Source organism: Poecilia reticulata, chromosome 10 (assembly GCF_904066995.2).
Source record: "Poecilia reticulata chromosome 10, P_reticulata-male-v2, whole genome shotgun sequence".
Classification (NCBI taxonomy): Eukaryota; Metazoa; Chordata; class Actinopteri; order Cyprinodontiformes; family Poeciliidae; genus Poecilia; species Poecilia reticulata.
In genome coordinates, this window is record NC_088839.1 from 23,171,338 (window position 1) to 23,199,209 (window position 27,872).

The following is a 27,872-nucleotide window of genomic DNA, read 5'->3' on the forward strand; positions in this document are numbered from 1 at the left end:
CAATAAAACTAAAGTGCTTCATGATATTTTACAAACTAGAGATGTTTTTTTCAAACCCTATCCCTGCTTTAAACTATAAACAGCTTTCTCTGTGACTTGTCTGGTGTGTTTCATGGTCTTTATGATTTTGTTTGCTTACTTGTTTTCTTTAAGAAACCTCCACAGAAAGGCTGGATTTATCTAGACATAACACGATGGAGTCTATTGGATGTTTGCCATGTTACCTCAGCCAAATTCCTGTCCACCACCAGGAACAGAGCGATAACTAGAAACCACACCTGGAATGTTTCTAAAAGTTAAATATGAAATAGTTTCTGCGCTTTTGCAAACTGTGGCAATCAGAGACACAGATGAGAAAAACACCAGATTTTCTATTCAAAAGTCACGATGACTATAAAAAAAATTATCTGGACAAAGACAATCTGGTTGTCATTAAATAAGTTGAAAGGATACGTGTAATTAACACTTATCCTTTCAAGTGTTAATTATTGAAAGACCTCTTTTGTTTTACACAAAAGAGGTCTATTTTTGTAAGATATCATCAGGATGGTGCTATGGCTACATCATGATCTAAGCCAACCAATGATGGACAGGTGAGCCAGATGACTGCTTTTAAATTGCTTGAAGACATTGCCTTAGGCCGCGCTATTAATTTTGCAAACAGTAATTGTCAACTTGCTGGTTAGTTGTTGGTTTTCAACTGAAAAGCTAGTGGCCTTTAGCGATTGCAACAAAAGTTTTAATGTCTCTTATCTAATATGGTTTTAGTCCAGGGGTTTGAAACCTGCAGCTGCAGAACCGCTTGTGGCTCTTTACCATTTTTGGCCAAAGCTTTTACGAGCCACAATTGAGGACCTAAAATGTAAAGGTAATAATTTCTAGCTTTAATAGATTTTCCTAGGCATTTTCATGCAACATATGTAAAGAATTTCCAAAAGAAAGGCACTAAATTTGCTATAATAGTTCATAGCATGTTCCTTTTTTGTAAAGTTGTATTTTTATCTTTTAGTTGCTAACTACATGCATTTGTGACATTTTCTATAAAAACGAAGAAAACGTTTTTATTCTCTTTACATACATGTGTTGATTTAAAAAAAAAAAGATTAGTTCTTTAATTTAAAAAAATTATATTAAAAAAATAAACTAATCTGTTTCAAGTAGCAAAAACATCAACTGCTGCTGTTTGAACTTACTTTCTTCAATATTCCTGAATTTACTGCTATGGTTATGCTTGTTTTCTCCCAATATTGCTAGGGGATACTTTATGTCACCTCACTGCAAACATCCTATTTAGGAATTAGCTGTACTGGAGTTTATTTATGCAAACGGTAATTAATACAAATACGCACCTTTTTTTTTAGAGATGTATTCACAAAAATCTTTATTGAAAACCATTAAATCCCTCCAAATAAAACAAGTCTGTGACTTCAATGTGGTGAGGTGGTGCAGTCACAGAAGCTAATCACATTATAGCCTCCTGCAAAGTACAACTATTTCTTCATGTTTATAACATTTATTTAAAATATGGGTGTTTTATGCCTTTCCTGCTAAATCGATTTTTTTTTCAATCTTTTCCTGTTTTATTCAAATAAATTGAACACAATGTAATATTATGTGTACTTTAAAACACTATACATCTCAGCTCAGGGCTATGCATCTTTGTTTTGCTCCTGTCTCACCTTTTTCTCTGTTGTTTCTTCCTGGCAGCAGATATTTGTGATATAATTTCCACAGTGAATGCTGGTAGGGGAAAAAAATGCTTCCTGCTTGTTTCTACCTCTCCGTCGTTCCCTCAGGTTTCAGCTGCTTATTATTTTTCCATGCAAATGCAATCACTTGGAACACTCACCCATGTTTTCATAGTTATTATGATATAATGTATTTATTGTAATCTGGAAATCATGAATAGTTCATCCAGATCTTGTTTGTGGCGCATTTGCATAAAATCGTCTTTTGCCATAACAGTGGGAGTCGACGCAGCGGGAAGCCGAGGGGATTGCAAAATGATCCCACTCTGACTTTTTAATGGTTACCAATTAATTACCAGACAAAATAACAAGAAGTTTTCTCTGCCAAAGCAAAAAAAAAAGGAAAAATGTTTGTGTTTAATTTGCAGCTTGGCACATTTGGACGTTGCTGCAGAGCATCTGTTTCCCCTCTCTTCGTCCTCGCTGCTTTATCAGCCACTCGTGGACCGAAAAGGTCACTTAATTTGGAACTCTTTGTTGAATCTGCCAGCAAAGCTGTTTCCTGCCATCACAAGCGTTTTCTAAACCACATTTTTCTTCTCCTTCTTTTTTTCTGCCCATCTCAACTCAAAACTCGTTTAATCCGCCAGCTCCGGAGGTCAAGGAATGACACCTCTGTGAAAATGTTGCTACCACAGACACATTTTAAGAAAAGAAGGAGAAAAGATTGATGCTATTTTGTTAGTTTGTGTGAAAGTGTGAAAGATACAAAGATTAAATCTTTGTACAGATTTTGTGGAATCTGAGAACTGTACATGAGTTTTTAAAAAAAATAGTTCTCTCTACAGCGACTGCGTTGATAATATGCAATGATAAATCACTTTAGCTAAATAAGTTATGTATGACGAATTCTTCCAGGCGGGTGTTTCTTTTCTGAAATTGTAGCTGGGGGTTTAGTAGACAGAGTAGGATACTCCGTCTATGTAAAGCTTGTCAAAATGTGTTCATTTATCCTTTGAGTTTATTTTGTTTAGTGAGGAAGTTGTTTTTTCAGACATTTATTGGTGTTTTAAGTTCTGATACGCTGCTCTTGGCAGTTGGTGGTTACCATAGCAACCAGTAACTGACAGCTCCTTTTTCTGTTGCCGTCTCCAACTGTGGGGCAGAAGCTGCTGGACTGATGTTAATCACCAACTTAATTTCCTCCTTTGTTAGAATAAATACAATGAACCTGACTGTGTTTGTCCTGAAGTCAACCTACTGGGTCTGAGGTGAACAAAGAAGGGTTACATATACAGCCATCAATCCACCTGTTTGTGTTTCCATCAGAAACGGTTTGAATTTGAGCTTCAGTTGCAAAAGGTAAGACTTCAGACTAGATGTCAGAGTAGTTTATTGCAAGACGAAGGACTTCAGACTTGATTTGTACTTTAAAAAACATGACCTGTCAAAGCAACTCTTTCAAACATCCATCTAGTACATTTTTCCATGTTCCATACCATAAAATGACAATTTTGAATTCATATTTTTAAAACCTGCTTTGTTGTCTGGCTTTTAAATAAATGCGTCTCCAAACCAGGCAATGTCATCTGAAAGTTACCTTGCAATGCGGACTGACTCCTAAGATGCTTCTTATTTTGTTTTGCAGAATTGGATCAGCCACCCTGTTGAGAAATCCCTCCAGGTTGTTTTCATTCACCCCGTTGTTACTCAGATCTCTTTGCTGTAGATGAGGGTTAGACTGAAGATAAGGCTGTCACTTTATTTGTGTAGAGTAGTTGTTTGTGCAGCTGTGAATTGTACAAAAACAAAAGCGTGACCTACGTCTGTAAAGAAGAGAAAATCAAGAATGGAACAGTTTGAATGAGCTAAAACACTTCTTGTGACCCAGTTTAACAGTTTCAAAGAGAAAATGCAGCAGCCGTAGTCAGTGTACCTAACAGGTTCTCAGTTTTTAAATCATGTTGGTCACAGTTAACATATCTAAATGAATCAACATTACCCCACTCACTTCTTATCTCCTCTCCGCTACACGTGGGATAGTGAGCCAAAATCAACCCATTTCGGCTCAGAGTATTGATATTTGCTGGGATGGATTCAGCAGTGTGCAAGGCCTTTTTAGCAGATATCTAGGAATACAGCATCCTCAGCGTTCCACTGATTATTCGGTTCACTCCTCATAGACCCCACTAATCACATTCATCATGGATGAGAAGCCTGATCTATTGGAGATTAGATCAGTCAACACTCATCTATGGTGAATAAGTGATTTCTGCAGTGCAGGGAACCTTCCACATGAGAGGATTCGCAATCACATTGTTGCCAAAAGGATTTCATTTTCATGCTTCGGATGGTTTGATTTTTAGCATTTATCTAACAAAAACTGATCTGAACATGTTGCTCAAAGTTATCATTATGCATGCTTTAATCTTTATAATTTTGTAGGTCATAAGTGTTATGTTTTAAATGTGACTTAATTGAAATCTGCAGCTTCAACCTTCAGAATTTGGCTGTTTAAAAGGTTTTTTTTTTTTCATGTTATGCTGATTTATTTCTTCTACTTTAGATGATGTTGAGTGACCCAAGTTATATTTACTCTGAATTTTTGGAAATAATATATATATTTTTTTTTTACAGTGAAAGTAGTACATTTTTAAAAACATCCTTAAAGGGTATGTAATAATTTATACATCCATCCAGTTGTGTTCAGGTTTGGAGCTCAGAAAAGTTGTATTCCTTTTCATGTCTAAAAGTCAAGAAATGTGTAAAACCGAGTGAACAAAAGTATGAACAAGGTGGCCAACATTGCAATGTGATGGTGTTGTATATGGAGCAACACCCTCACGTTTCTGTGCAGACCCATACATTGTGAATTGATAAAACGTTTAGAGAGATTTTTAATGACTAATAAATAGACAGCAGCAGACAAAAACTTAACGCTCACAAACACCTACTGCCTCCTCCGTGACCTGGCTGTTGACTCTTCTTAATCTGTCTGTCCTGGTAGTGGAATAAATTGTGTTTTTCCGATTATTTTATAATCATTTGGCCCATGCAAAAATAGAAAAAGAGAAGAAAACCTTGAACTTCAGGGAAATAACTTTATGTTGAATCAATAACATTTTACAGATGTATCAAATATTTTGAACTAATTCATGTTCAAGGCTACTCCATCTAATCAATAAATTAGATTTATTTATTCATTCACTACTTCATTACTTTTTGGGTTAAAGCACATTGTGGCTCAGTGGATTTTCTTCTATTCATTGAGAATAAAAGCACATTTATTTCCTACTGCGGTAAAAAAAAAATTAGATCTGGCACCCTGCCTATTGGCAAAATGAGTAATGAAAACAATCGCTGCCATGGTGCATATTGTTTTCAGCTCCTCAAAGAGCATAACTCACATTCAAAATTAGATTTCACTTTTGCTCAAACAGCTGGATCGTTTCTTCAGTTTGTGGATTTCATTTTTATTATCTCTGCATGAATGTCAATGGGCAGCATTACATTAGTTTGTTTATTTATTCTGACTTTGCTTTTGTTTATTTCTGTGTGATTCACAAAGCAGCACCGGGGTTGTTGAGTTTAAGCCTGATGGGTTTTTTTTTTTTGCATAGGTTTTCTCTATGTGGCATGTTGGATTTGTCTTTAAATCCAACTTCCTGAAAAAAAAAAGACTTGAGGAAGTTGCCTGGAAATGCTCAAGCTTCACTCCAGGAACCACACTCTGAAGAAATCCAGTATAAATTACATTTTCCACATTCACTCACTCCATATTTTCACTTTGAACAGACCTACCTCCTCCTGCCACAAGAGAACGCCCTCCAGGTTGCAAGACTGTGTTTGTCGGCGGTTTGCCAGAGAACGCCACAGAGCAGCTCATCATGGAGGTCTTTGGACAGTGTGGCGACATTACGGCGATTCGCAAAAGCAAGAAGAACTTCTGCCACATCCGATTCGCAGAGGAGTCCACAGTGGACAAGGCTCTCTTTCTGTCTGGTAAGCTGTCATAGCTGTTAAGACACAGTGCTGGTCAGAAATGTACATGTACCGTTATTTGAACCCCTTTTTTTCCAGGACTGAACGAAGACACAATAAGAACTTTAGTATTTCAAAAGCAAGTTTTAGAGTCACAGGTTGGAAATTACAAGCTCAATATGTCATGCCTATAATTCTAGTTGAATTTTTGACCATTCTTATAGAACAACTGCAATATTTAACTTTTATCTTTTGTTTTTTTTTTTTACATATTTGTTGAAATGTGACAGTATGACATAAGACAGAAAATCTGTGAAAAAAAACAAGCTCCTCTGCCTTCTTCCAGTGCTAACTAGAAACAGCCAATCAGATCAAGGAGGAGGTTCTTAGCGCTGAAAACCCTAACCCTAGCCATGTGGCTAGCAACAAGCTATGAACAGAGCTTGTTGTGAATGCTCAGGCTACTAGTTAGCATGACCACTGATGATAAAAGATTTTTCAGCTATAGTTGTTTCTGCACCATTAGTACAGTGAGCGGCGAGTACATTTGGTTGATTGACAGCTCTGGTAATAGTTGAAACTTGGGACAGAGTCGGGTGTTGTATTGCCAAAATCTTGTTAAATTCAAATATTATTTGAGGGTGGATAAATATGTTTGAGTCTTTGTGTTTAATATATAATGTATGTGTAGAGAAAATTCACAGTAAATTTAAAGTTTCATGACTAACAAAAGCTTTGATAGTCATGAAATCCTCTAAAGCGTGATCAGAAATATTTTAAACACTTGTGATTTTTGTTTGGAGTTGTGAAGGTTTGCCTGATTCATCTAGAATTAGCACAAAAACTGACTTTTCAAAGCTGTATTGAGTGAAATGAATAGTTACTTACTAGAGACAAATACTTAACCATGTATGTGATGTTGCACAGATTAATATAGGTTCACTATGGAATAAAAATGAAATCATAATTGAAATAACTTTCAACTAGTGAGATAAATCAGAGTTTTATAAGGAAAATTACAATTATTTGGTTTAAAAAAAAAGCATCCATTCTGGCCGGTGCACCTTGTGTGTTTTTATCTCATCTTCATTTTCAGCCCGAACAGAGCAGAGATCCTCAATCTCTCTGTGCAAACCGATGACCGCTCGCTCCAGCTTAAAAAAAAAAGCCCACTCGGATGAGCTGCCCTCTCAGAAACATTCCCAGCATTATTGCATGCGCGCACAAACGCATGAGAGATAGTGAGTTTGAATGAGAGATCCCTTGATTTCAACAGCCTCTCTTCTTACAGTGAGGTGTGGGTGCAGAGGTCCATATATTAGAGTGATGACAGAGCTGTGTAGTTTCCCCATAAATAATCCCCCACCCACACACACTCAAGGAGAGCCTGTGCAAACAACAATACCCAGCAATGACACACACTCCAGCAGCTCCAGCACACCAGCATCTCCTCATATGAAATATTGAAGCAGGGCTAGATTAAGAGTCTGAGGCAGTGAGAGTAGACCGGAGGAGAAACTCCTGACTTTTTCGCTCTTTGCTTTTTTCTGGCTTGTGTTTTTAATCTCTTTCTTAAAACACACTTGGGTCATTTAAGCCAATTAGATCACATAATGGAGCAAGGTTTCACTTCAGTCCACAACCGGTCATTAGTGAAAATTGAGAAAGGGGGATAAAGTAGATATAGGAGGGAAGTTAAGAGAAAAAGAGGGGTTAATGAGGAAAACTGAGCCTGTAGAGAAGTAATTGTCCTCTAAGTCTCTTTTATGTATTGACCACTTGATGCAAACCTACAGTTACAGTTAATCTTTTCAAAAAGAACAATTAGGCATTAACAGCAGATGGCCGTTCATACTCTGTCGGTTTCTGCCGGATGCTTCTGCCTGGTAAGACTGAGTCATTTCTCTTCACCGTCACCACCTGCTTGCTCAGGATAAAAGGTTGTTATCAGCAACTTTTCAACTGAGCTGACTTGGATAAATAACTGTTCACCAATAGACATTATGAGCTAAAGTTGACTAGGCTGTATTTTAACTGGGTTCAAATGGAACTGAATGTTGAATTTAATTTTCTCTTGGTCTCCATTTTTCTGCTTTTTATCATATATTTCTTAATCATTGGATACAAATTTGATCTGTTTTAATTAATAGATTTGAGATGACATTTTTTACAACTTAAATTAGTTTTTAAAACCTTATAATAAACAGTTCACTTTAACATGATTTACTTTTTTTAGAAAAGCATCAAAGATTTGAAGATTTCCACAATAGATGCAAATAAAAGCCCTTCTTTGTATTTCTTTTAATCAAATGGTCAATTTTTCTCTATCAATCAAATCTATTTACAATACTTAAAATTATTCTTTGAGTGCTTTTGTAGTTTGTCTCTGATTTAGAGGTTTGCTTTTTGCTTTTTCGGGGTTTTTTTAGCTCAAAAAGTTTCCTTTGGTGACCTTCTAGTAATTGTGACTGAACTGCAATCTGCATGTTGGGTTTTTGGGCATTTTATGGAAATGGCACTTTCCAGCTAAATTTAAATTATGAACCGTAGAAATGTTGGAACGTAGTGTGGAGAAATTTTAACTTATTCCTCCACACAGCTCAACCCTCACAGGTTCAGAATGTGATAAATGCACTGCCTCCCCACCAGGTCTCTTTCCTTCAACCCAAGTAATCTGTTTCTACATTGACAGATACAGTGTAAGAGGGGTAAAAAAAATGGCTCTCTGCATTCCTCTTTCATCTCCTTGTCTTGTTTTTCTGATTTTCAAATCAAACTCATATGTTTCCTAGGATATCGAATCCGTTTGGGCTCAAGCACAGACAAAAAGGACACCGGGCGACTCCACGTTGACTTCGCTCAGGCCAGAGACGACCTGTACGAGTGGGAATGCCGCCAGCGCATGTTGGCCCGAGAGGAGCGTCACAGGCGCAAGTTGGAGGAGGATCGCCTGCGGCCGCCGTCCCCTCCTCCCATCGTCCACTTTTCAGAGCACGAGTGCAGCCAGCTGGGAGACAAAATCAAAGGTACCTGGACACGGACGCTGGCAACCGTTGGGACTTCAGCTGTGAAATATTAGAGAACAAACACTGGAAACTGAGAATCACAGGGGAGGTGGAGGAGAATGCTTAATGGCTTAACCTGACGAGGCAACAGGGTTTCTACACAATCTGGAAAAGCACAGAATCTGGTTTAGATATTTTACAAGTCTGGACAAAAAAGAAAAAGGAGAATTGGGAAATGTGTCTTATGCGAGACTTTTTTTCCTATTCCTTTGTCTTTATGTTGTGTCCTGTTCTTCCTGTCCATCTTCTTTGTATTATTCCTTCATTCCTCCTTTCCCACCCTGCCATTTCTTTCTCCTTCCCTTGTTTGAGTCCTTCCTTTCTCTCCTTTTGTTCTTTCCTCATGTAGTTCATTCTTTCTTTCCTTTCATTATTCTTTGCATCCTTACGCTCCTTATTTGTCTCCTTTCTTGTGTTCTTCCTTTCTACTTCATTCTCTTTGTTCTTTCCTCCATTTCTTCTTTGTGACCTTCCTTTGTTTTTTCCCCGTATACATCCTTTGTGGCCATCCACATTCGAACCTTCATATGGTCACAAGCTTTTGGTATTGACCAAAGGAACGAGATTACGGATATAAACATAAGTTTCCTCTGCAGGGTGTCTGGGTTCTCCCTTAGAAACGGGGTGAGAAACTCTGACAGAAGATAATGGATGAATGTCCAACATGGTTTCAATTTTCAAAACGGATATATCATGGGAGGAGACCTAGAGTCCAACAAAGCATTTCCAGCTCTAACAGACTGTGTGAATTTGTTGTAACAGACTCTGTTAAACGCCGTATGAGTGGATCCCAACAACGTGCTCCCGGGTTGTCTCGTCCGCCCTCACTGCTCGTCCTTTTTCAGTTTTCTCTCCTTAACTCCTCTTTCTGCCTCTTTACAGCTTTCTGTCGACTTTCTGCCTGGATAAACTTGTCTCTCTAATGAGCAGTGGCACTTCCAGGTCTCAGTCACAGTGGCCTAACTCGGCTGTGACTTTCCGCTTCTCTGCTATCTGCATGTGTCTTTTTCAGCTCTCCGCTGTCCGTCCTTAGCAAAAACAAGGAATAAACTCAGACGCTGATGTGCTGCTTCAGCCAAGAATGTGTTTGTGATCTCTCCAGGCTGCTGTTGGGAGCAACACAGTCATTTGCTGTAGATTTTTTTTTCTTTTTTTACCCAGAGGGGAAAGGAGATCTTGCTGTTTTTACTGCCAGTTTGTATTACTGTACTCCAAACTCAGTTACACTCTATGATGATAGACCACCTGCAGTAGAAATGGGTTTTATAGCCTATTTTGCCTCCAAGATATCATTTTAGTCCACGATGTTGTTTTGTTAGCAAAATACATAGCTGAAATTATCATTTTCTTTTTGTGGCACAACAGAGCTGTAATTTTAGTTTTTTTGCCATCTTTTTTTATGTATTCTTTCACTCAACTCATAATTTTGTCCTAAGAGCTTGAAAAGCGGCGTTTTATGCCTAATAACCGTCATTTTCCACAGAGGCAGGAGTCCGGTACAGCCTTGTAGATTATGTCCAAAATTAACTTCTATCTTCCATTTCGTGCTTCCCTTCTTTTTTCCCCCAGACGATGGTAAGTTTCCAGAGGCTGTCCGCGTGCTCCTGACCTGGCTGGAACGGGGCGAAGTCAACCGCAGGAACGCCAACAACTTCTACTCCATGATCCAGTCCTCCAACAGCCACATCCGCCGGCTGATCGGCGAGAAGAGTCAACACGAGAAGGAGATGGAGGAGGCCAAGGACAAGTTCAAGACGGCGCTGGCTGGCATAGTGGCTCAATGTGAGTCTTTGTCTTCACTCTTACCACTTACTGCAGTGCCTTGGCCCTTTGACTTTTTCACTGTTTGTCGTGTTTCAATCTGAGGCTTCTGTGTGTTTTATGGGGATTTTATGTGATAGTACACAGAGTAATCCATAAATTTGAAGGGAAGGGAAAATTCTTCATGGTTTTAATTATTTTTCCCTCATATACACAGCATTTGGAAATCTGCATTTGTGTCTTTCTTTTAATTTTTTTTTCTTAACCCCAAACCTTTATGAGGTTTGGGGTTAAGTAGGAGTTAAGTATGACTCCTACCAGTTTTCCACATGTGGAAGCTGAAACTTCAACCCATACATTTTTGGAAAATACTCAAACTAAGTCATTTCAGTTCTTAGATCTTGTTGCAGATTCCCAGTTATATTCAGGTTTGGCCTTTGACTAGGCCATTCTATTCCATGAATATGCTAAACCAGCTCCTGCTGGAGGGCATAGTCTCTCCCTAGACTCTCCCTAGTTTCAAGTATTTTGCAAGTCTTTTGCACTTTTCCTAACAACTCTGATCAGAGTCCATTTCTCTGCTGAAAAATATAATCCCACCACAATATTTCGCCACAGAGATGACATGTTGATGGTTGTTGGGCTTGTCCAACCAGACTACCATCTACCACCATGTTTTATTTTGAAAATCCCTTGGGTTTCTTTAAGCAGTTGTTTTCCTTGGCCAGATTTGTGTTTGAGTTGTTGTTTGGACAGATTCTCCCACCTCAGCCGAGGATCTCAGCGGATCTCTGCTGCTCCCTTACTTGAGGTTCAGATAAACCTCCACCCTGGTCGTCTCATAGGTCTTCTTCCAGGATTTTCTTGTTTTTATCCTTAATTTTCTTCCCATAAACTCTGATTAGCTCCTGAGTTTCTGACAAAGAAAACCATCACCGCAACAAGATCTGTATTAATCAGAGATTAAATTAAACAAGTAGTATTTATGCACTAAACAAGAAGCATCTAAAGTGAATTAATAGATTTTCTTTTATTTAGACCAAAGCAGCTTGAATACAAATATCCCCCACACTTTTCACTTTTCTATTCATAAAAACATTTGGAAACTTTCACCTTCGGCTTCAGTTATCCTCTGCTCTGTGTTGGTCTATCACATAAAAGCCAAATAAAACACACTGAGTTTTTTTTTTTCTGGCTGTGAAATGACTACATGTGAAGCCCAGAGAGTAAAAATACTGCTTGTGCAGTAGATATCCAGGTCAGATAAATGTTTTCTTTGGGGTTTTTTTTGCTTGCTTGGTGTAATTTTAAAATCCAAATCAGGACTTTTATGCCCGGACTGCTGAAATCCGCAGAAAAAGTAAGTGTTACATTGTTCATAGCCTGACACTGAGAGTATATTTGCTAACATTTATAATTACATTCATTGTATTCTTCCTTAAAGTTACAACAATCTTAATAGCTGATTAAAGAATGGTAAGTTAAATCCTCGTCTCCCTCAGACGTTCATGGATGTTTTTGATGCCTTTGACTCTCAAAATGCCAAAAAAAATCAGATGTTATTTTAGTATTCATGAAAGACGTCAGGAGTCGATTGTTAAGGTTTCCCTCAGATGAAAGAAGTAAGTGGCCTAACACATTTTTTTTCTAGAGTACAATGAAGGCCAAACACAAACATTTACTACATGCTTAGTTGTTGTACTCTCTTATTGGGTTAAAAAAAATAAGGCCATGCTTGTGCAGCACCACCTTTGACAGCTTCAGCTCTGCGGCTGCTAGTTTACTCCACAGCCTGCGGCGCTCAGTCTCCCCTCATCCCACCACACGCATGTTAAACAAAATGTAAACATCCACAATCTTCTGTTGTTCTTGGCGGTGTTTCATGCATTATTAGTTAAAATAAGCCATGAAGAGGCAGAGTGTGTGTATTATCCATATTCGATTATTTCTACCAGTAGAAACGCATTCCCATTCATGGTGTTGCCTTCCCTTTGGTGTGTTTCTGTTCTTATTCATTATAAATCTGAGCTGGTCTGCTGGATCTAGTTTACAGGTTTGAAAAGGGTAAAGCTCTCTTCTTTTTGTTCTGGTCTTCTTATGGGATGCAAATAAAAAAAAAGTAGTTGCAGAGCTGTAAAGAAGTATATGCACTCTTACCAATTTATTCTTGTTCTTTTTTTGTAATCTAGATAAAATTATGGAACTTTGTAAAACAGGAATATTTCAGAAAGCTTTTAAATGCTTCCTGTAGTTCTGAAAGAAAACTAACACTTGATTTTAGACAATGGAAATTATAAAGACAATCAAATCTCATGGTAATCATGTAGTCTGGGGCTACTTTGTAGCTTTAGGATTCAAATAATTCACTGTAATTTGAAGAACCAAGAATTCAACTAGAAGATCCAAAAGAAGAATGTTTGCCATTCAGTTAGTGACCTTAGCTGCACCTGGGTTATGCAGCAGCATAATTGAAACCAGCTAGTCCACTTTGAGTAGTTCAAAAGATAAAATGCATGAAGGTTTTGGAGTGGCCTAGTCAAAGATCAGAGTTAAATACATCCAGCTGAGGTGGCATGTCCTTAAAAAGGGCATTCATGCTCAAACCCTCCAGTCTGTCGACTTTTAAGCAATTCTTCCATAAAATATGAAAACACTTGATGGCAGTTGTTTATGCACACAGTGCCAGGAAGGCCTGGACGGCTTTTCTTATTATTATTTTTTTTATTTTTTTAAATAAAATCTTGATTTAAAAACTGTTTCTAGATGATCCAAACTGTTTAAGTGTATTAGTTAAAAGCAAAAACATTTGAAATCTGCAAGAAATTCTTTTTAACAATATTAATAATATCTAGTATAACAAGTAAGAAAAAAATGCACTTTTAATATTTTCTCCATTGAATGAAGAATAATTTCTATTTTAGCACTTAAAAAATGCTGCCTCACCATATTTCTAGCTGCATAGGAGCTCCCAGTCCTGAAAGTTGATTTTTTTCTTTGTGCTCAGTGTCTCTCTTTGCCTTCATCATCACTCTGTTCATCAAATTACAGGGTGCTGGGAAGATGCTATTGATTCCTGAGCTGTTCCGTCTCTCAGCTCCCTGCAAACACACGTATTCATACAGAACCAGTTTTATCGATTCGTGTGTGTATATTTGAACCTCAGAAATGCACAGACCTCCCATCCAGTCCTCTACAACCACTTTAAACAGAGCTGTAAGCTGATAGGAGGAAGAGTCAACACTGTGCTGCAGATCACCGCACAGGTAGGGTCTGCAGTGACCCTACAGTTGATGCTTGTGTCTCATTCAGTTTTATCCCAAAACAACTCTTATAGCTGAGTCAAAGCTTAGTTCTCTACACTATCTGTAGAGCTGCAGCTTGTCTGATGCGCTCCTACCCTTTTGTGAAAAAGAAAAGGGTCCTCTGCAGAGGGATATGTAATCAGGAAGACTGTAATGCGGCAGTAAGAAGGCGTCCTTGAGTAAGGTTCTTAAGAGACCTGTTCTGCAGTGGAGCTGCACCGTGGTCAATGCTGGCAGAAGAACAGTGGGTTATTTTTGGCCACCGGCAGTTTCTGAGCAAATCTAATAACAAACTCGCAGTGAAAAGGTTCACAGAGGAAAATCGGGCATATCCTCATAGCTTATGCTATGAAAGGTCTAAAGGCAGTTTGCCAGAATTTGATACACTCTCACATGGACTCGGTGTCCTGTAATAAAACAACTGGCTTCCAGCTTTTGTAAGCTTTGTTTCTATGTGTAGCTGTACTTCTGGCAGGTTTGGAGTAATTAGTTAATTTAATATTGCATACCTCTTTTTTTTTGTTTGTCAGAAAGTTCCTATTTAGCAGTTTCACAGTTTATTTTTTCCCACAAAATGAAACATTTTGGCCGTGGTGACCCCATATTCCTCAGGAAACGGTACTTGGCACCGCTCCCATTCCACACTGTGTAGGTCATAAGACCATCTGTCTCTGGGACTCATCGTTTTGGCATCACCTGGTTTATTTTAATGTGTGATGATTGCTAAAACATTTCAGATTTATAGTTGAGAAGCAAATGCAGAGCAAACATAATAAAAGTTAACAGTGGGGATGTGAAATACTGTGCAGAAATTTTAAACCACCACCTTATTTCTTTATATTTTGCTTCTGGTGAGCCTGAATAGTATTATTATCTTTTAAATTGTAAATAGTTGTCCAGATTTTTCTGAATTTTGTGTAAAGTTTTTTCTGTCAATTCATTAACTGACTATAAAAATTAAGAAGTGTCTTGTGTGAAATATTTTTTTACATGCCAGCTTCAAATGGCGCTCATCCTCTAAGAAATGGTACAAACTCGAGCAAAACCCTGACATAGAACAATGAGCATGTACAGTTTGCAGCTGTAGCTCATGGGGAGTGTCCTGGATTCTGATATCTGTATATATATATGGACTGGTGGTAACTTTGCCAAAAAATTACATTTAAAATGGAGAATAATCATAAAACTGATTTAATTTCACTGTATTATGTTGTAAAGGTTTTTTATTGCACCACTTTTCCATTGTCTCTGGCCCACGTTCAAAGTCTAACAGTGGCTTCTCTCTGACATCCATTCACTGCATTTTTACTCCGACTTTATGACAGCAGAGATTCATTTGATTCACGTTTTTACACAGTTATTTTGGCAGCATACTCTTTCTAAGCAGAGCTCTGTACTTTGACTGGCGTCATATGAGAGAGGAAAAGGAAAATAATCAATTCAGTTTATCTATTTAGTGCCAATTCACAGCAAATATCATCCAGAGTCCCCTTTCAAAACAAACTGATGCAGTCTATATACAAAAATATTGAGTCAATTCAGTCCTAGTTACAACACAATGCACTGAAGTTTAGTGTATTACCTTGCGCTTCAGGAAGTGGTGACTTTTTACTCATGATTTCAGTTTGATAGTTGTTTTGCTTTGCTAACCCTGTTGCTGATTTTGCCTAACTGACCACATTAGGGCTTCAGTCAAAAAGCACCCCAGGACATTAGTAGATTAGTAAGTGTTTACTTTGGAACTACAGGCTGTAGCTCTACAGCAATGCATTCTGGGTACAGGATAATCATGATGGTTTGCTTCACCACATCATGGGTGGAGAGGAAACAACTGCAGAGTAAACAGTTTTAATCCTCTTCAAAAAAAAGAAAAAGAGTAGGAATATAAACATCCATCTACTTGAAGATTTCTTTTAGAGTTGGTAACCAAAACTTCACCACAGAGGTCAAAGTTTATTCAACTTAAAGTTTGTGAAACTACAAAGTAAATTAGCTCTTTAGACTTTGTCTGGAAACATTTATTTGGCGAAGCTAAGTGCGGTAATGTTTTCAAAGTCTGCAAAAACACTAAAGCATTATTAGCAGGGCTTTATATTATCAAAAAGAATATAAAGCACTTCTAAGGTATGAATGGTTGGTATGAAATGATGCATGGTCTGCTAGAAGCATCCAGCGGCACCTTTTCCCATCCAAAGTTTTTGTGTAAAAATAGCAAACACACATGGTGGCCAGCACCCGTTTATAAAACATCCCTTCAGTTTAGCAACCTTTTTTTAATGTCCAAATGATTCACAAGTCACGCTCTAACAAAGAAAGGTGCAATCCGTAACATTCCTCTGAAAATGGTCAGATAAATGAGTTTAAAAGGCGGCTGAAAACCAAAGACTGTCAGAAAATCTGACAAAGTCTCACATTAATTGAACATGGATGACTGTGTGATTACTCAAAATTGTCAAATGTGAGTTGGAACAGCCCTCCGTAAGGCGATGCCGTGGCATCCGTCGGTATGTATAACACACACAAACATGCTCACACAGAGTACTGATGCCTAGTTGACTCCACTTTCTCACTCCTCTGCTCCCTCCCAACTGCCCTCTGTCTTTCTCTGTCTCTGTCTCTGGGTGGTCTCTGCTCCTTCCCTGCATCCCGCCACAGTTGAACAGATTGTGTCTGTATTCCAAGCTGCTTCCAAACAAAAGGCATGGGACCATTTCTCCAAAGCTCAGCGCAAGAACTTGGACATGTGGCGCAAACAAGCCGAGGTTGGTGCACTTTGGTTTCATTCTGTTGTGCGTGTAAAATATGTAAAAGTTAGACGTTCTGCTTTTCTGTTTCGTGCTTCATTGACAACTTTGTTATGTTTTAACTAGTCCCACATTATGGCATGGAAAAGGAAATCTTTATTAAAATGTATTAAGGAGAAATACAGTGATATCTAGTAAGTACTTTTAACCAAAAAAGGCAGTAGAACAGGTGTCTGGTCACTGCAGAGGTCCAGACATCTCCCCCCCACCCTCTTCCTCTCTTCTCCTCACCCCTTCCCACCTCCCCTCTGAAGGAATACAAGCTGCTGGGTGAGTTTGTTTCCATCTCTAATGGTGTCCTGCACACAGGTAAATCTGATCTGTACAAGCTCTTTTCCCTGTACCAGAGGATGCCAGGATTACAGGAACATGTCAGGAAGAGCATCTTGAGACCTGAAAGTGTGTGAATTTTGTTATTCAAGCAGCATTTTTTTTGTCATTTACTGTGTGCTTGCCGTGTTCTTACTCTCCCAAATGGAACATTAATTGGCATGATGATGGTTTGTATGTAATGGAGGGCCTGGAGTGTGTTGCAGTCCGGGGTCTAATGGACCATTTATGATCATATTTCGATTGGTAAGTTTCTTTGAACTTCAGCTCGACAAACAGATTCAAGCAGTAATTTAGGGGCACATTAAGACGCGCACGCAGAATAATAACAGAATCTGACATGGCAGAAGCAGCAATCATCCTGCACTAAAACCCCTCTTTATAAGGTAGGTGATGAAAAGCAAAGCTGTTGCTGTAATTCTCAGAAGTATCAAAACAGTCGACCTGAAATTTTATCTTCCATCTGTTGCTGAAAAGTAGAAGCTTGTGTGAAAGTCAGTTTGCACACACGGTGGGAGGATGAGTGACGAATGTTGAGTACCTCTTCTATACTCTTTATGTTCAATTTTAAATTATAGATCAACACAAAGTAGCTTATGTTTGCTTTGTAGAATGAAAATGCATGTTGTTTTCTTCGATTTATCAAAAATGGCATTTTTAGTTGATCTTTTTTGCCCATTCTTCTTTGAGCTAAACCTCAGACAAATTGGATGCAAAATGACTGTGACTATGTCTGGACTTTGACTAGGCCATTATAAATAAATAGCAGCTTTAGATGTAAGTTTAGGGTCATTTTCCTTCTGCATGGCAAACATCTCCACCAGTCTCAAATCTTTTGTCGCTTCTAATAGGTTTCCTTTCAGGATGATGTTATAAAATGTTGCCACCTTTACTTAACTATTCTGAAAAAATTAAGAATAATTTTTGTATATATATATATATATATATATATATATATATATATATATAATTGCAGCCGACAATCTTTAGAGAAAAGGCAATAACTTGCTTTAAAAGAGACTGAATTAAAAACAAACAATGGCAGTATAAACACTACAGTAAGTGAATGTGTTACCAACTACATTTGGAAAGACATATGTAAGTAAGCATACTGAATCTAAAATGTACGCCACACTTTCAACATGTTTATCTGTTAAAAAAAATAAAATGCAGGATTTTTGTGTTCAATCACATCAAATCTCAGTAAAATACATAGAAGCTTTTTGTCACAACATGAAAAAGTGTGAATACTTTTCTCAGGTTCTGTATGCTGATGGCTTACAGCTCCATATTTATTTGCCCTACTGCTGTATTTTGGTTTGCGCCATCTTATTACAAGCCTTCTGTATCTAGGTCTCACCAGAGCTCGAATTTCTTCAGCAGCTACTTTACTTCTGCTCTCTGTCATTTATTTCTGAGCACTCAGCCTCCACACAACTGAAAGCCTGTGGTTAAATATGAGGATGTAATACAGTAAGAGCTGCAAAATGCAACCATAGATTCGTGTGAAGGTCAGAAAACCGTAGCAATTGGTTTAAGGTGTGAGAAAGCTACATGTGGCCTCGCATGTGTGTTAAATCACAGCAAATTACTCCTTAACTTGCAAAATATGGCCTGATGCAACCCTGTTTCCACAGTAACTCAGACTTGGAGGTTCTCATACTGAAAGCTTTTGGTCAGAGTGAAGACGGGCCACGACAGGAAGTGCGTTACTTCATTCAGATTCTGTGGCAGGGAGGAGGAAAAGGCAGCAGAGTTAAATAGATTCAGCTCTGCTCCTCAGTCAGACAACAGCTGCCGCCTCCTGTCAGTGGGCTTCATGCCCACCAGTGGGTTGTTTCTTCATGTGCTGGTGTGTGTGGAGTTACCTGTGTGACTTCTTCCATGAGCTTTGGTTGGTGACGTCAGCTGGCAGATGGTTGACATACTCTGCTACCTTTAGCAAAAAAAAAAAAAAGATATTTTTTGTTTCAGTTTTCATTATTATAGAATTCAATTGAAGCTTTTCAACAGCACACATTCCTCTGATTTTTATTTTATTTTTTTTCCTTGTTGGGAATTAAAGCAGAACGCTGCATAAAAATCAGCAACTACAAGACAGTGTGTTAACACAGCTGTTTAAAAATAATCTTTTTTTAGTGATTTTGTGGAAAAACTAGTTAATTTCTAAAATGAAAACAAGTCAGTTTTTACCTTTTTAAAGAGCTTTTAGAAGTAGCTACTGGTAATTTGCAGTTTTCTCTGCTGATGGGTTGCAGAGGATTTTTTTTTAGCACCATCATCTAAAATAACGTCATTTGATCAGCTTGTTCTTGTACAAAATGCTTTGTTAAATCTTTGCAGCTTTAGTTTTGATGGTGGCCGCTCTGAATAAATTAGCTGTGCGCCACTTGACTTTTTCTTTTTTTCACAGCACTGTGATTTCAATCAGTTTAAGTGGGAATCTCTCTTATCCTTAGCTGGAGCTGCAGCAGCTATTTATTGAGAATCTTTATTAATTTTCTTGATCTCCGCACAATGACAACAGTGTGATAATGGCCGCAAAAGCGAAATTTTTTTGTTTCATTTCCTTTTTACTACAGTTACCGGTAAGCAACTTTTAAGAAATCAGAGTATTTATTTAAATTTACGTGTCTTTTATCTTTCCAGATTATATTAAATTTACAAAAGTTTCAAACTTTTGCACTTTCTGTCACAATGCAGCCACAGGCTTTAATGTATTTTACTTGGATTGTACGTAATTGATCAACACAAAGTAGTGCATAATAGTGCAAGGAGGAAACGAATATGTGGCTTTTATTGTTATTTACTAATTAAAATCTATAAAGTTCTCTATATTAAGCCACTTTTATTGTTTAACCCAAAATAAAATTCAGCTGCCCTAAGAAGATTCGTATTTATTTAATTAAGTGAATCTGTGTGCAATTTCATCTTAGTACAAATCCAGATGTTCTGTGAACGCCTCAGAGGTTTGCTAGAGAACATTAGTAAACAAACGTCATAATAACACAGCAGACTGGTTCAAGATAAAGTCGTAACGATGTTTAAAATAGAGTTTTAGCTTTTAAAACCTAAACTTTGAACATGTCACAGAGCTCTGTTCAGTCCACCATCAGAAAAGTTTTCATAGCCAACCTCCTTTTTTAACAGGGCAGGAAATGAAATTGACAAAAGAAGAAGCCAAACTGGCAGTGCTAACTTTGCATAAACTTCAGAGATCTACAGATTGTCTTTATGTAAAGGTGGCAAGAAGAAAACTCTTAAGAGGTTATGTTTAGTTTGCCACAAACCAAGGAGGGGACACAACACGCTTGTCAAAGAAGGTGCTCTGAACACATGCAAAAACCTGTTTGACAGAAAAAGAAACACTTTGCATCACCCTGAAGACATCATCTCTTGAAGTATGGTGGTGGCAGCAGCATGCTCTGGAGCAAAGTTATCCTGAGGAAAACTCAGTTTGATGCTTCAAAATGCTTAAAACTCAAAACCGATCACCTAAATCCAATTAATAATTTATCATAAGGTTTGAAAACTAGTTAATTTAACTGAACTTGAAGTATTTCACAAAGATGAATGGGCAAAATGGTCCATCTCTATTTATGCAAAAGACAAAATTTGTCTCAATGAAGTATTGTTACAGCGGGTTGAAGGGAAATGCAAGCCATACATTTTTGATCTGAAATGTAAAAAAGTTTGAAATCCATGTATCGTTTTCCTTCCACTTCCCAAAAAGGAACTCCTAATAGAGTATATTGAACTTTCAGGCTCTAACTGGACGTAAAGTTTAAACCCATATTGTCTCATTTGCAGTCTGAGCTGTAAAAAGAGAAGCAGCTCCTTAGTTTTGAAGCATTTCATCTCCATTCAGCTTTGTCCTCCTTCATCCTACTCTGACGCGTTAAAGTATTCCTCATAACTTATGCTCCACATTAACTATAGAAGAGGACTCTTTCCTGGTGATTGCACCCGGTCAAGTTCAGCACCTCCTTAAAAGTCCTCATGAGTCTTGGCAGTTCTCACCCACCGCTCCTTTCGCTGTGTTTCGCAGGAGATCAGAAACATGCACAACGAGCAGCTGATGGGCATCAGGCGAGAAGAAGAGATGGAAATGTCTGACGATGATATGGAGGACGTCCCTGACAGCAAAGACTCTGAGGACTCAGGTATGCATATGCATGCGCGTATCTGCAGCTCAGCACTGTTGTCATCTTGACAGGAAATCTACCGATCGAGATCTCTTGAGGACGAACGCATTGATTGTTAAATAACTGAGGGAGACGGTTGCGTTTGACTGGGATGACAGTGATCATCCTCTAAACATCTGACAGCCTTCCTACAACTCCACACGAATAAAGAAACAGGTTCAGAGTACGTCATGCCTCACTCCAGCAAAAATATACACAGAGACCTCATCCGCAAGCTCATATTTCAGATTATAAGGGCGATAATAATCAGTTTTTTTTACCTCAGAGGAGTCTATTTGTGTGTGCTGAAGCGACTAAAGCTAATGGTGTTGCTTATCTCTCCAGCCCCATAACAATAACCTGAGAGTAGTCACCAGAGCAGCGTGGAGAAACCGCTCACCGCCACGTGTAAGGTCGCTGTCGGCTGTTCCTTATGCAAGGCTCTCCTCATCTATTCTTCCTCTCTGTTCATCATTCCGATCTCTGCCATTTGCCAATATGACAGCATCTCTAATTGCCGTGCAAATAAATGTAAACGCTGCAGTCGGCTCATTTGCAACCTTTCTATTTAGCTATCAGCGATTAGTGCTGCTGTCAAAGTCTTGTCATTTCGCTCGATTCCGCAGGATCGGCTGAGGTGACGGGTGTTAATGTGACGCGTCCTGATATTTGTGTTAACAGGCTGAAGTGTTGAGCCCCCTTTTTTTCCTCCTCTCTAACCTTTAAGAATGAATGTTTACACGTCAACAAGCCCTGCTGGAAACACCTGGGTTATGACTGCAGCCTCTTCAAAGCGAATCGAAGCTTCGCGTCTGAGCCATGTGCGGAATAGAAAGACGGACCGCCGGTTATTGTTGGCGGATGTGCGCCCGGAGGTGTGTGCGTGCATTCCTGCGGGTCGATAGCGCTGCTGGTTATGTAACCGAATCTGGCCACACGGTTGACATCTACTCTCGCCAAGCTGATGAGGCTCTCAGATCAATACCCTTTTCACCTCAAACCTTCATTTTGCTGGAAGAGAAGCACACACAAGCTCCGTCTGGACACTCACACTCACCCAGCAAGAGTTCATTAACACTGCCAATGGTCCTTGATGATAGACTGCTGGCAGCTCTCCTGAACACCTACACATACCCTAATAAGATACCCTTTTATATACACACACAGAGAGATAGGATGAGGATTATCTCCTGTTCAGACGGCGAATTAGCTTTTTTCCCTTTTTTAAAGCTTCTTCTTTAAAGAAGGGGAGCGAGCTGATAGTGCTGGACGTCTCTGGTGCCGGGCAGGTCTCATAATAATGATGCCTCCCTCTGTCTGCTGCCTCTGCTCTACAGGTCAGGTCAAATATCCAGCGGAGAGTTATTGGACAGAACATTCTGGGATTATTACACTTTCCAGTCATTGTCAACACGCTCCTGGTGTTTGATTTATCAGATACGGCGAGAATCCAGACACGACTAAAGACTTCTAATGAGGCAACTTGTACCGGGAGATTGGGAACACAGATATTTTGCATGCAAATGCCACTTTTTGAGATAACAAGGTTTATTTTCTTTAAAGAGCAACCTAGGACAGGAGTCTGCAACTCTGGTCCAAGAGTGCCACTGTCCTGCAGCTTTAGGATGCCTCCCTGCTCTAACACACCTGAATAAAATCAATAATTAATGACAAAACCTTTGCAGGACAGTGACACTGGAGGACCGGAGTGAAATCTCTGATCTAGGATATCCATTTTTAGTCATTTTGATTAAGAAAAGTATTTTCTTAACATAATTAGAGATTTTCTCAAAATCCCAAATGATACAAAATATTTATTTTTATTTTCACTGGTTTTAAAGCTGAAAATTTCACATCAAGAAACATCCAGCAAGAAAACACAAACTCCTTTGACAATCCCCAAATGTTTGTCTAAAACAAACTGCAGTCCCCAACCTCCGGAGCAACAAGTGTCTCTTTAAAACTTTTTCCAAAAATGATAAAGAACTAACTTTTTAATTTAAGATTTAAGTAAAAATCTTAACAAAAGCAGGTTTAATCGTTCCCCCCCCCCAATTTTTCTCATTAAATGTCATCAACACTATGTCACGAAAAGTATTAATTGATCTATTTTTGTTATGCTTTTTTCATAGTCTTCCACAAACATCATTCCTGTAGAAGAGAATATGTCCATGCTCTTTTTGCAAAGGCTTTCAAGTTTTAATTTATTTAAAATCTAAATATAGGTATAAAATTTTGTTGTTTTTTTTAAATGGCAGCAGATTTCCTATTACAAATAACAAAAATGGAAGAGGCCTTTTTCAGTTCTTCATTTTCTGAGGGCAAAATGACTTTTTGTAACAATAAATAATGTAGACATTAAATGCATTTTGACATATTTGAAGCACATTTTTATCTATTGTGCTTGTTGTTTGCATTGTTTAGCCACTTAATCAAATGTTTGAGTGGCATAAGAAATTTAAATGAATTTCAACTTTATGAAAACCTTTAAAATCTTTTATTGACAGTGAACACCTGCTGCATGTGAGCTTTTATATTTTATCTACAGAAAAAGGTCATCAGTATTTTCCTGCCAATGAAGGATCCATATGTCTGCTGATCAGTGTCTCACATTAAATTGCATCCCATGTAAGCATGAGGAATAGAAAGTCAAGTTTCAGTGTCTCACACAGAAATGTTGAGCTTTTGAGCTTTGAGCCAGTACTTGTTAAAGGATAAATTAATGCTAAGCTGGTTAGAACTCCAGAATCGTTCGTTTTCACCCCATATTCCTCTCATGATCATAAAAATGCAGCTTGTTTTCTTGAGTGTGCCAATATTCCGACTGAACAAGAGCCCAAATTCTCAGGATAATGGAAATAGAGCAACTCTGGTGTCTTGACGAGAAAATCAGGCAAGGTAGCAAATGAAAGAAATCAAATATACAGCATTAATTGCAGACATGGCTGTCCTTGGCATGTGTACAAACTAAATAAGGATTTTCTTTGAAAGGTGTTATTTCTCAGAAAAATAAGTCACTTACCTGGAAACTGAAGCGAGCATGTGGATTTATTTTTGTCTTAATTGACCCATAGATAAAGAATTCATGTTTCTTTTACGCATTTTATAATACAAAATACCAGATGTGGTGTGAGGCAGAGTCTATTTGTTGAATCTGACATTTGAATGTTTTGTTCATGCACAGTTGAAACCAGAAGAATACAAAAAAACAATTTTTTTCTCACTGTGTGAAGGTAAATCTCCTAGTTTAGGTTAGTTTGAATTACCCAAATTATTTATATTTGATAAGTGTCACAGTAATGAGAGAGTGAAAGAATCTCTGTGATATTTATATTGTCTTCAAATCAAATGTTTACATACCTTTACCTCAGTATTTTGTAGCATTGCCTTTAAACTTCGTGACTTGGGTCAAATCCATTGTGTTTCCTTTTACAAGCTTTCCAATCAATAGTTTGCTTGGGTTTAAGTGCACCAGTTCCTCCTGCAGCAAAACATATTCACAATACGATGCTGCCACCCCCATACTTCACATTCAGGACGGTACAAGCATCTCAGCTCTTCCTCCAAATGTAACAATGGTCAACATGGTCAAACTGTCCTACTTTAGTTTCATTAAACCACACAATATGTCTCCAAAAATGAAGGTCTTGTCTTCAAAGTTCAACCGGACTAATGGCTTCCTCATTCATTTTTTATTCAGTATATATAAATTCTGGTTTCAACTGTATTTTTTAATTCAGATTACTGGCAGGATCATTTAGTAACATTTGAAAACATGATTTCATGAATCAATAAAATTACATGATCTTGGATTAAAATGTAAAATAGTTGATCAAGATTCGTATAAAATAGTTATTTTTCCAGTCATAATCTTCCCATGCTAGAATGTTCTTTTTTTCTTTGTCATGTGTTTATTTGCCAGTCTTTTGACATTTTAAATCTGGTGGGAAAATGTCCTTCTGATCCCAATAAAAGGTGCGTTGTAGCAGTAACTTACACCGTGTTGTCTTTGGGGACGACACAAAAGAATTAAGTGGGAAAAAAGCTGTTAGAAGTTTTCCGGTTCCTGAGTGTAACCGGTTTTATAAATAAACACAAGATCTTTTTCTGACTCCGTCTGCACTTTGGGAATAAGCTGAGAGGCTTTTATTAGCAAGCATCTGTCAAATAGATTTGTTGTTATTCTAGCTTTCAGGATGTACTGTCATAAAAATATTGTCTCACCTCCTATACCTGCAAAGACCCGAGAGAATAAAAACATTTAACGTGAATGTTACTATCCAACTTTCAGGTTTTTAGTTTTTATTTACAGTGCAAAGCATAAAAACCATTAAATGCTGTTTACTTACACTGTAACCAAATTGATCAGTCCCATAGCAGTCAGCACATTTTTAAAAAATGTGTGTTGTGTGTTTTTACGTCTGTAGGTGTTTCCCAAGCAGAAGCCTTAAAGGAGGAGAACGACTCGCTACGCTGCCAGCTGGACGCCTACAGGAACGAAGTGGAGCTGCTCAAACAGGAGCAGGGAAAGAACCAGCCAGTCCGCAGCGAGGAGGACAGCACTCATTCACAGCAACTCAGCTTCCTGCAGCAGGCTCTGCAAGGCATGCAAAAGGTAATCCTTCATAAACTAACCATCCTGATGTCCAACAACGATTTAAATCCACTTTTAAATTACCACTTCATGACCAAGGACTTTGTTTTTGCTTGCTTTTCTCTGATTGAAGGCAATTTGATGAGTGTTGGTGGGTGCTGCTACTTTAAAAGGCTTGCATAGACATACGTAGGGGGGAAAAAACCTTGCAAATAAAACAGTTTCAGGTCAATTTTTAATTCTTTTCCTTTGTAAAATGTTTTGAATCTCGTCTTTTAAGCGCTGCACCGCATCCTAACGGAGAACTACTTCATTCTTTTATTTTTTCAAATTACAGCCCATCTAAGCCGTTATTATAACCTTTGAAAAATCCATTAAATGCAAAAGGATTCAATGCTGAAGGTTTTTCCTCCTGTCTTCCCTGATGTTTAGAAATCGAACAACCTGTAAGAAAGAGGCACATTAATAGATTAGACAGGCGGGGGAAACAGGAAGCAAAATAATTACAGGAGGCATTCAGCAGATCCATAGATGGAGTAGAAATGTAAACAAGAGATGAATTTGATGCGTGCAGATTACCAGAAAATCGATGCCTTGCAAAAATATTCATTCCTAACATTTCTGTATATTTTATGAGAATATAATTTGAAAGACTGGCAGAGGATTGCATAACTTTGAAGTCTTTGTAATAGGATTTTAATTCCTACAAATACAATTTTGAGATGACTGTTTTTCATCCACCTGCCTCACTCTGAATCGACACATTTGGCATTTCCCTCTCTATTTTCTCATTAAAAGACATTTTTATTAACTTTTGCAAAATAAGCTCATGCCCATATAATGAAACTGCCACTATGTTCACTGTGAGAATGATGGATTACTAATTTAACAAACCATGAAAACAAGTTCTCCTGCCTGAGTTGTAGATTTCTGCAGCTCCTCCTCAGTTACTACTCATAGAACAAGTTGTTTATCAATAATCAAGAGTCAGCATGAAGTAGTGATCAGGCCTGAAATCTGGGTGTAGTGATGGACTCAAACCTGAACCTTCAGAGCCACATAAAGACGGTTACAAAGTTGGCCTTCTACCACCTGGAGAACATTTCTAGGATTAAAGACTCATGTTTCAGTAAGATCTAGAGAAATTCATCAATTTGTTTATCTTTAGTTGCATTGATTACTGCAACAGCGTCTTCACATCGCTTCCAAGAAAGTCAACCAGACAGAACACTGCTGCTTGCATTCCGACTAAAACCAAGAAGCTGGAGCACATCACACAAGTTTTAAAGTCCCTCCACTGGCTTCCCGTAGATCAGAGAACAGACTTTAAGATACTGTTGTTAGTTTACAAATCACTGAACGGCTCAGCACCACAATACCTTAAATATCTGCTGCTGTCGTATCAACCTTCCAGACCCCTCAGGCCTTCTGGTTCTGGTTCTGGTTCTGGTTATGCGTCCCCAGAACCAAAGCCAAACATTTAGTTTCTATGTGGAACATTGATGCATGTCAACCTTTCTTTTATTTTTTCACTGCATCGTAATGTTTCTTGCTTATTTTATTTGTTTCATCATGAAAGGCTCTTTGAATTGCTCCTTTGCTGAAATGAGCTCCACAAATATATTCAGATTGCATTGCTGTTAAACTCTACTTTCTTATTAGATTTTTAAAACCATTGGATTTTATTTATTTGTTTGTGTCGGTCTATATAAAAAGCCAGGGCTCCGCAGTGGAGCAGCTGTTGGCACCGTTGCCTTGCAGCAAGAAAGTCCTGAGCTGCCTCCCATTTCTGACTTTGCATGTTCTCCCTGTGTATGTGGCTTCTCACTGATTACAGCTAATAAAAATGGGGAATATTTTATCTATCAATATTTTAGGAAAAATGAAGATTTTTCTTATTCATTTGCTTTTTCAAGCCGTCTTGAAAACAACATGTACCGTTTTGTCACCATTTCATAGATGCTCTGAAAGTTTCAGCAGTAATTCATAATTTGGACTTTCTGAAAAGAAACTGAAAATCTCTTCAGTTCACATAATGAAGCCAGCAGTTTCACTTCTTTATCTCACAGAATAATAAGCAATGCTTTCCCTACAGAACAGGTATCTGTTAAATTTAGATTTGATAAAAGTAAAGTGGCACTAAATAGACTGTGGTGTTTGTCA

General features: G+C 38.1%; 1 protein-coding gene across 3 annotated transcripts in view; it reads left to right on the top strand.

Moving 5' to 3' along the window:
* enox2 (ecto-NOX disulfide-thiol exchanger 2) overlaps nt 1-27,872 on the top strand; it is a 209,837-nt gene that overhangs the window by 161,483 nt on the left and 20,482 nt on the right. For all 3 annotated transcript variants that reach the window (XM_081611697.1, XM_081611696.1, XM_081611698.1), the window contains 6 exons: nt 5,484-5,690; nt 8,462-8,695; nt 10,304-10,516; nt 16,453-16,559; nt 20,980-21,094; nt 25,543-25,730. In XM_081611697.1, coding sequence (XP_081467823.1) covers nt 5,484-5,690; nt 8,462-8,695; nt 10,304-10,516; nt 16,453-16,559; nt 20,980-21,094; nt 25,543-25,730 — 1,064 coding nt within the window. The remainder of the gene's footprint in view (nt 1-5,483; nt 5,691-8,461; nt 8,696-10,303; nt 10,517-16,452; nt 16,560-20,979; nt 21,095-25,542; nt 25,731-27,872) is intronic.